Genomic DNA, 8,731 nt, shown 5'->3' on the forward strand with positions numbered 1-8,731 from the left:
CACATTTGCGGCGGCGGACAAGTTAGTCTGACAAACACACGCAATAGACTAGCATCTTATGTGAGCATATTTTCCAAAGTTCACAATTCCCGGTATATCCCAAAACTAACGAATGCCTATCAACACTGAATATGAACAGAGTACAGCTTTCTGGCTATATTAATCATAATCACGGCGATGGTAGTTTGTTTGCCGTCGTGGCACTGGTTTTATCGACGTTGTGGTCAATCCAAGTGATAAAAGCTGAAGGTAATGTCATTTTAACGTCGTAAACTAAACTCAGTCACCCTTTCGATACTCGGATACGTTTTGAAATTTACATACATACTTATAGCTAAGCTATTGTTGACATTGAACTTTTAGTATATTCGAAACAAATGTTCATCAAACTTCGTGTATACCTTCAAAATCAATAAATAATATGTTTTGTCTAATTTTAACTATACATTGTTTGTTCAACCAGCAATCTGTCTTCACTTGTCGTGCCCAGTTTACTGGATTTATAATAATTTACTTGTTTAGTGTTTTTGTTTATGTTATCCGTATCATCGAGTTATGTCCACGTTCACGGTGTCTATGCACATTAGCCATGCTCTTACACTTTTGTAGTTGTTCAGATCGGTCCATACTGTGCCAGTTCCCCTTGAACAGTTATACCAGTTTAGTACGGAACTTTTGAATAGTATTTTAGTTTGTAATAACATGACAACCATGCGGTTGGTTATAGAGTCCAGCATTTAATCCTACTTTCGTCATTGAAAGCAAAGACGTCATATATTATTCTCTCTAAAATTATTTTGTAGATGCTTACATCACCAATGTATCCATGAGATGCCGAATTGTTCAGCTTAAATAAAAACAAAAATATATATTGTCCGTTACCCGAAATTCGCTTAACTGTTATTAAAAGTTCGAGTTACAATTTGGTCGAGGTATTGCACAAGTGGGCATGGTTTCTGAAATATGGGCGTGGTAATTTTTGTAATTCGATGTTATCGTAACTCGAACAATTAAGCATCACTATATCAATATATATTAGGACATATCGAACCAAACTGACCAATTAGTCATGGCAACTGAAATATGGACACACATCATCGCCCAAGCGTTTTATAGCGAGCATGCTTTGTTACCATTTCCTAGGTGACCACTGTTTCATTGTTCTAAACGGTCACTGTTTACTTGTTTTGTTCATTAGAATGTTCGTTTACTAGTAAAGTAGCCTTACTAAGTTTTAAAAGGTCCTTGTTTACTAGTGATCCAAGTGGGGGGTACAACTTTTCCTTCACTATTTTTAAATGGGACATGTTTAGAGCAACAGCGGCTGGAGTGAAACCGACGATTTCCAGTTCGACGAGCTGTGTGAATGGATGGCCACTCTACAGCTGAGCTGGTGGTTTGTGATTGAAAGCAACACGTAGTTTACTATGACATCTACATGAGTCAGGTGCGATTTCTTTGGCGCCTTTTTCTTATATCAAAACGGAGTTACGTGACATTAATGCTGGCGATTGAATTGAATTGTGGCGCCGTGGTAGTGAATTTTGTGACGTGGTACTATTTCATGGATGCCATGCCCCAAATATTGGATAACACCGTTACATATTTGTAGACAAAGGTATACTATAATAGTATATCAACTTCTTGAAAACGTCAATGTGGTTAGCCACAGTTTATTGTGGTCAATACAATCTGTTCATACGTGTGAATAATCAAAATTAATCTTCTGTATCTTCGGAGAAACAAAACAAATTAGGATAATGGGGCGAGCGTAGCAATGTAATCATGTAGGCCGTATCTGTGCAGTGAATGTACTGTGATTTATGCTCACCGATTTATTCAGAAAATAGTTTGACTATATTGACGTCAAATCTGTCAAAATCACGCAAAACTAAATACAAACCATGTGTCTAAGGTGCTTTAACGCTAGGTTCTTGACCCGTTTACTTTACTATTATTCGTTTCTCCCAATTTGGAGGAGTTATGGAATGTTTTCCCTCGTAGACGTTTTTGTCATTGTATACCCCACCGAGTAATGGATTATTACTCGTCATAGATACGGCCGTCATTAACAACGTAATTATTATTTGTTTTGATTTATTACCAGTGCTGTGTACAGACACGTGCACCACTGCTAACAATGCACAATGTGAAGATGCTGGTTTCGAATGGTCGACTATGACCGGGTGTATTTATGGAACTGACTGCAGTGATTGTGGGTCGAGACCGTGGCCTTATGCTCACGATGGCTGTAAGTATAGTATAGGTATTCTTAATACTTCACACATCTTTAAATAAAGAATAAACCCCCAAGCCACTCCGCATTAAACTTGCCATGGGAAGGTTTGATCTCGTTGAATGAGATCGCCAAATTTCAATAAAAAATACATATATTACTATACCTAATTACTATACAGTTTAAAGTCTCGTATATATTTTATTTTAAACTTAATTTCTTTCTTTAACGAAACTTTCTATTGTTTATTGCAAAAAAAATGCAGCTTTTGTTTGAAGTCAGTGTGTATTTCGCTGTGATATGAATTGCTAAAGCTGCATTAGTACTCCCGAGGAATAATATAATATACCTGTTATATCCCTGTAGCGTCACTGTGTACTGATACCTGTTATAATGGTAATGGTGTCGCATTCAATGGTGTATGCGACGACAGTGTTCCGGATGCTGACACAGCAGAGTGCTATCTTGGAGAAGATTGCACAGACTGCGGAATCAGAGAAGGTATAGTATTACCTTTTTGAGTGTAGAGCAAATCATATTTATATACAATTTATTTTTATTATAATTTCATGATATATAATTATAATATAATGGACTTGCAGATTTTATTGGCGGGCAATTTATTGCATTGCAAGAATAGCAGATGAACGTAATTTAGAAGGAATATCTGTAATAATCAATTTATCACAGCTCCGATTGTGTAACTTGGCTGTTCCCCTTTTACTAAATTTTTGGTTCGTTTTAGGATAATGTTGTTTCCGCGGCAATTTTAACACAGCACAGAGCAATACGTGTACATGCATTAGCCTTGCAACTCTCTCCAGCCCCTCGGACAGATTTGGCCTAGGTAGTGTAATGTTACTCATCAACTGATGGGAGAGCTATGCATTTGCTATATGTGTATACACGAATTGTGTTCAGTATAACTCCATAACATCTTTATGTTATATTCGCCATACTCATCACTGGGATACTATTGTGATGTAAATATTTTAAAACTATGTCTGAATTTATATTATTATTGAATATTTTGTTCATTTTTTATTCAAACTGATAATCTCGCGGCATATTCAAAACAAGATAACAGCGTGTTTTCATATTTACAACGTATCATACATAATTGGGTCATACTAATGTGTGTTTCTTTTTATGAAAGCATTTCTGATCTCTGCTCTTAAATACTACATTCTATCCAGATGGCATATATGAAAAATGACATATATTTACTTTGATATAAAATATCCACAATTTTCTGTTAGTATTATTGACTTTTTCCAAACTGTGAATCAGACTGATTATGGATCTCGAATAGGTATCATCTGGTACATTGAATTTCCGTATTCAAGGCACACACACACACACACACACACACACATATATATATATATATACGTGGACAGAGAAATGAAGACACGACTACATGAGTAAAGTTCACTCTACAGTACTGTTTCATAAGGTACATGGAGTACCTCACTCATCAGGAGTTAAGACTTTATTAAATAAACCACCGAAACAGTCTACGTTATAAGCGCTACAGATTTGCATAACAATGGAGTGTGTTTACGATATTATATATATATATATATATAAGACACACAGTAATATTATATAGTTCTTTTATAGCAGTTTTGTTTTCCTCTTTATATGAAAAATAATTTGCTGTAGTTAGGTTTCTGGGTAAACGTTTTCATAGGTATCAGATTATTCTGTAACCCATAGCAACAAGAACATCGAATGTACGCTTAAAGTGATAGTGTTAATAGCAGATATGTTTGTATAACTCTTTTAAATCTAAATTTGTTGGGGCGATGAAATCAGATATGTGATTGAATATAGCAATAAAAACACAAAATTTGAGAATCTTTGAGCTACCATCCATATTTGATTCCAATATATATTGACATGATTTCAACAGCTATATTTAGACGTATGTATTGGGTGAACCATTGTTTAGGGAGTGCTGGTGCATTGTTTTTTCATAAATCACCAGCACAGTTGTGATGTGAGATCTGTCTTAGTTTACACGTGTCAAAACGCCAAAATACATATTATGGTACTGTTCATACAAAGACAACAAATACTATGTTAATGACAATAATTCCAACATCGTGAACAAAAATAAAATACGTCTGATACTGTGCAGTACTCGCTTGCACTAAAACGAACTTCAAAGCAAAAACGCAATTGAAAGGTTTTTGATTATTTTTCTTTTCTTTTGAAGCACCCGAGACAACCCCAGCGCCACCAACGACACCAGCGCCACCAACGACTCCAGCGCCACCAACTACACCAGCGCCGAATGTTGCAGCACATACAGCACATGAAGTTATACCGGGACTTGCAACGGGCGCTGGTTTGCAATCACCACTCGTGCAAACATCGACCACGACCATTGAAGGAACTAATGGTGACGATATAGGTAAGTGGAATAATGTAAAGTAATTAATATTTGGTGCGATATTCGACTTTAATCAGAATGATACACACAAGTTTCTGCATATTGTTTAAATAATGTACCAAAGAATGATGGTACTTGTCAGGAGTGCTGAGCTTGTGATTTTGTTTTTCGGTTTTATATAATCGAAAATCAAGTCAATTGTTATATTTGGTATCGTAGACACATTTGATATTGAACATCAGCTGACCTGTATACAATACTATTTACGTATAATATACCATAACCATATCAACTAACGGGATTTTGTTTGTAGCAGTGTCGTGAAATTATTTTGCTATTTACATCAAGTTTACTTTATTTTTCAGACTCAACTGCAATCATAGTGGGTTGTGTGTCTTTTATTTTGATTCTGATTTGCATAGCGTTGTTAACATACATATGCTATCGATGGAAAAAGAAAAACGTCATAGAAGATAAAAACGACAAGGTGATAACTGTTATAAGATAATTGTCATTCATTTACAATATTACCTTCATTTATTAAAACCTGATGGTGAAAACAAACTTTTCAACTGTGTGGCAGTAATGTTTTTAGTAGACAACGCCCTCGTCGAACCGAAATAACTGTGCATTGAACTACATTGTGGCGATTATGCACATAATTATGTAATCCACGTTGATAGTCATTGTCAATGACATAATCCTTGTCCAGTTTGTAGTGACTGTGTCATTTTTAACAGTAGAATATGCACATAGAATATAATCAAATGTTGAGAGGGGTATTCAGCATTTATAAATTTAGTGATACTTTAAATGGTTCATTCACGTGTTGTCAATTCAAAATGATATCTCCTAGGAAAAAGGTCATTCGTAAAGATCATATTGTACAAAGTTGTATAAACCCTTCACAAAGCTAATTTTGCATCAAATCACAAAACAAAACCTTATTGTTTGTTGTTCATACCAATTTTGAAAGATATTGACTCAGGTTTCCCGAGAAACGTGAGGTATCAAAGGTGCCTAAGGAGCAGTTGACTTGCTCAAATATTGTGATTCCATGGTCAGTTGCATGATTTTCATCAATCAAAATCCACAAACAATTGAAGGCGACATCATGTAACAAATTTAAACTAAACAATACACCGTACGTTATGTCAATGCCAATAATATCGATCATAGCATGCCTGAGAAACGGTTAATGTTAAAATGTTAAGTTGTTGGTGGAAAAAATGCTCGCCAGTCGGTCAGAAATCAACCAAATGACAATAAAGTTGATTTACCTATGTATCCCATTACTATTAATTTTTGTACCATCTTTGAACAAAATAGATCCAGGGGTTTACGACTAACAACAATGAACGGACATACGAACACATGTACCCATGGATAGACGCACGAAACATGGCATGACAATTGCAACAACAACGCAACAACGATTTCTTCTATGCTATCGATAAGAGCCAGTGCATGCAACGTCTAGCTGCTTTGAATAGTGACTTAGGACAATTACCAAAAATTATCTACTTTATAATTAAGATATCGTGTGTGTTTTTCTTTTCCGATTTCAGAGACCCGACGAGAATAATACCGATGTATAAGAACAGTTCATTGGTGAGCGACGTTGTAATCACCTTGATACTGTGATGGCATATTTCATATGTTATAGAGGTTCATATTTAGCATGTGCCAATGTTTCCACGCTCACCTAACCTCCTGAATACTAGTATAGTAATCATGCTTATCTGCCGTTGATGGCGTCGTGATGCATTTGAGACTCACCATAAAGACGATATATCCACTCATTGTGTGTGAACTTTCTACAAAGTTCCAGTTTATGTTTTCCTTAACTTTTGTTTTAATAATTAGCAAACTATACAAGAACGTTTTTTTTAACTGCACCAAATTGGCAAGCACCGCAAACAGAATTTCCACTCAAGAACTAAATTTACCAAAACACTCGATTGCCTTTTAATGAACATTGTCTTTTGTGATTTTAAACTTTATAATAACACTTTAAATAGTTGGTGCATTGTGCTGAGAAGTATATGTATATAGTGCCTTTTGTAAAAAAATTTAATAACAATAATAATAACTTGTACAACATTTTCGATTTGAATTTTTGTGTCAGTATTACATATTGAGAATATTTCGCAACTAACCATTTATTTAGCCACATACAGTTCACAAATCAGAAAAAGCCAGGGCTGCTTCAAATAACTGTATTAATCAAAACATGTTCTCGTCCATCAAGATAAAACAATAACGACGACAGATTTACGCATGCCGTGTAGCGGCAGTGACATCACACAGAGTGAATCAGCGTTGACGGATATACAGATATCTAGGTATTGTCTTCTCGTAGGTTGAAATGCAATGAAATTCTCTACCATCAGTGTTTAGGTACCTTAAACTGATTGGTTATTTATATATGTGATGCATGGTGGTATATGTTACAAATGCAGGATCGAGAACAAGGTAAAGCCAGCTGGTAAATGTTGATTGAAATCTACCAACTTGATCAGCACCAACTGTCACAAGATATCCAAGCGAATATGCTAAAGTTTCTAATTGTCAATGAGGTGAAATGCAATCTTGACAGGAATAATCTCAAACGGGAACAGATAGCACACTGTAGTATCACATTCGTAACTGTTAATTAACGCTTGTTCTTCATTAAGTTTTGCTACAACGTGTATTTTAGAAATTCCTTGCCCGTCGAATTATAATGTTTTATTAGTGGGAACGAACAGTGTCCCGTTCTTTCCCATTTTGAGCTTGCTAACAAAAATATTGTGCAAAGCCTCGTTAAGTATGAATAAAATAAATGGCATGTCGGTCCTCTTGTTTGTGATTATTATGTGCATGTTGCTTAGCAATCATCCTCAAGACTGCCCTGAGAGCAGTTTCTATGACTATCTGTTCGTGCATGAATTTGACCGATGTTTTGTAATGCACAACAGCGCCAACCGTTTTGGATGTGTTAAATTACCTGAACATCATTTCTCAGTGTCGACACTGAGGGAGTACTACTAGCTCCAGGCTTCCAATCGTAAGTCGTATGTTAACATGGAGACATCGACTAAGTAAAGCCAACTTTATCCATTTCCACATGCATGTAAATTGAATATGAATGGTGTTGGCAATAAGTATACATATTAAAAATATAAATTTAGTTATTTACCAAAAAATGCTCAGTGAGTTGAGGGTTTGGTGCTCATCAGAACAAAGTGATTATGCCATCCTTTTTCTTACCTTCATTGCTGTGGTGTATTAATGCCATTAAAATATCGACGTTGATAAAGATTTATTTAATCATACAATATTTTTTCAAGAAACAGGAGCTCGAAATATCGTGGAAAATGTGTTCACAATTTTGCAATTTTTGGTTTGTATGGAAAAAATTATTTACTCATATCACGATATTAGTTTCAGTGATAAATAATGGAAAAACTCATTATTATTAATATGAAGGTTATTAATTTAAAAAAAATGAAACTAAATTAAGTGAGTTTACAGTATGATAAATTTATATCCCATAATGCATTGAATATATGCAGTACCAATCTCAGTAGTAAAACATTCGCGAATTGGCTTAAATTGACTTTTCTGTATTAACAGTATTAGCTATAAACACTGTTTTGCGCAGGATATGAATGCATGCACTGAAACCACCAGCTCCTTTATTTACAAGTAGTGTTTAAATGGGTCGAAAATGTGCTCAAAAAACAAAATATTGTACTTAGACGTTATTATAAGCAAACCAACTCACGTTACTCTTTGCTTTAGTGTGGGATTACATTTATGAAACAATCTCTTGTCGGTAGAATAGTTTAAACCAATAAAAATGCAGAAAAATGAAGACTTCACTGACAACAGTTGCACTAATTTGCATATTTACAATAAAGTTCATTGAACAATTTTTGTTATTCAATACCGATCATGCAACATTGAAGCCGCAATAACTCAAATATGCGATTCGACAACCAACACTTTCTTGTGGTGTTTTCCTTATCACCATACTAAATAGATATGATAGGTGATTATATTCCCAAAGGATATTAGTATAGTTTTCGCATAACTTGTCTGTCACTGCACTT

At 35.0% G+C, this 8,731-nt stretch overlaps 1 protein-coding gene across 1 annotated transcript; it reads left to right on the forward strand.

Moving 5' to 3' along the window:
• The first annotated feature begins 45 nt into the window (after positions 1–45).
• On the forward strand, positions 46–7,478 carry LOC146734293 (uncharacterized). The gene is made up of 6 exons (XM_085508372.1): positions 46–249; positions 2,108–2,251; positions 2,603–2,737; positions 4,458–4,655; positions 5,000–5,121; positions 6,203–7,478. Exons 1-6 carry the CDS (start codon positions 132–134, stop codon positions 6,230–6,232), a joined length of 747 nt encoding a protein of 248 aa, XP_085364498.1. The 5' UTR covers positions 46–131; the 3' UTR covers positions 6,233–7,478.
• The last annotated feature ends 1,253 nt before the right edge of the window (positions 7,479–8,731 follow it).

This window comes from Saccoglossus kowalevskii, chromosome 15 (genome assembly GCF_978046115.1).
Source record: "Saccoglossus kowalevskii chromosome 15, keSacKowa6.1, whole genome shotgun sequence".
NCBI lineage: Eukaryota > Metazoa > Hemichordata > Enteropneusta > Harrimaniidae > Saccoglossus > Saccoglossus kowalevskii.

Excerpts from the sequence above, each read along its gene's own strand:
- LOC146734293 (XM_085508372.1), top strand. The coding sequence starts at position 132 with ATGAACAGAGTACAGCTTTCTGGCTATATTAATCATAATCACGGCGAT. Across the intron at positions 250-2,107 it reads CCAAGTGATAAAAGCTGAAG|TGCTGTGTACAGACACGTGC; the intron begins GTAATGTCATTT and ends ATTTATTACCAG. Across the intron at positions 5,122-6,202 it reads TAGAAGATAAAAACGACAAG|AGACCCGACGAGAATAATAC; the intron begins GTGATAACTGTT and ends TTCCGATTTCAG.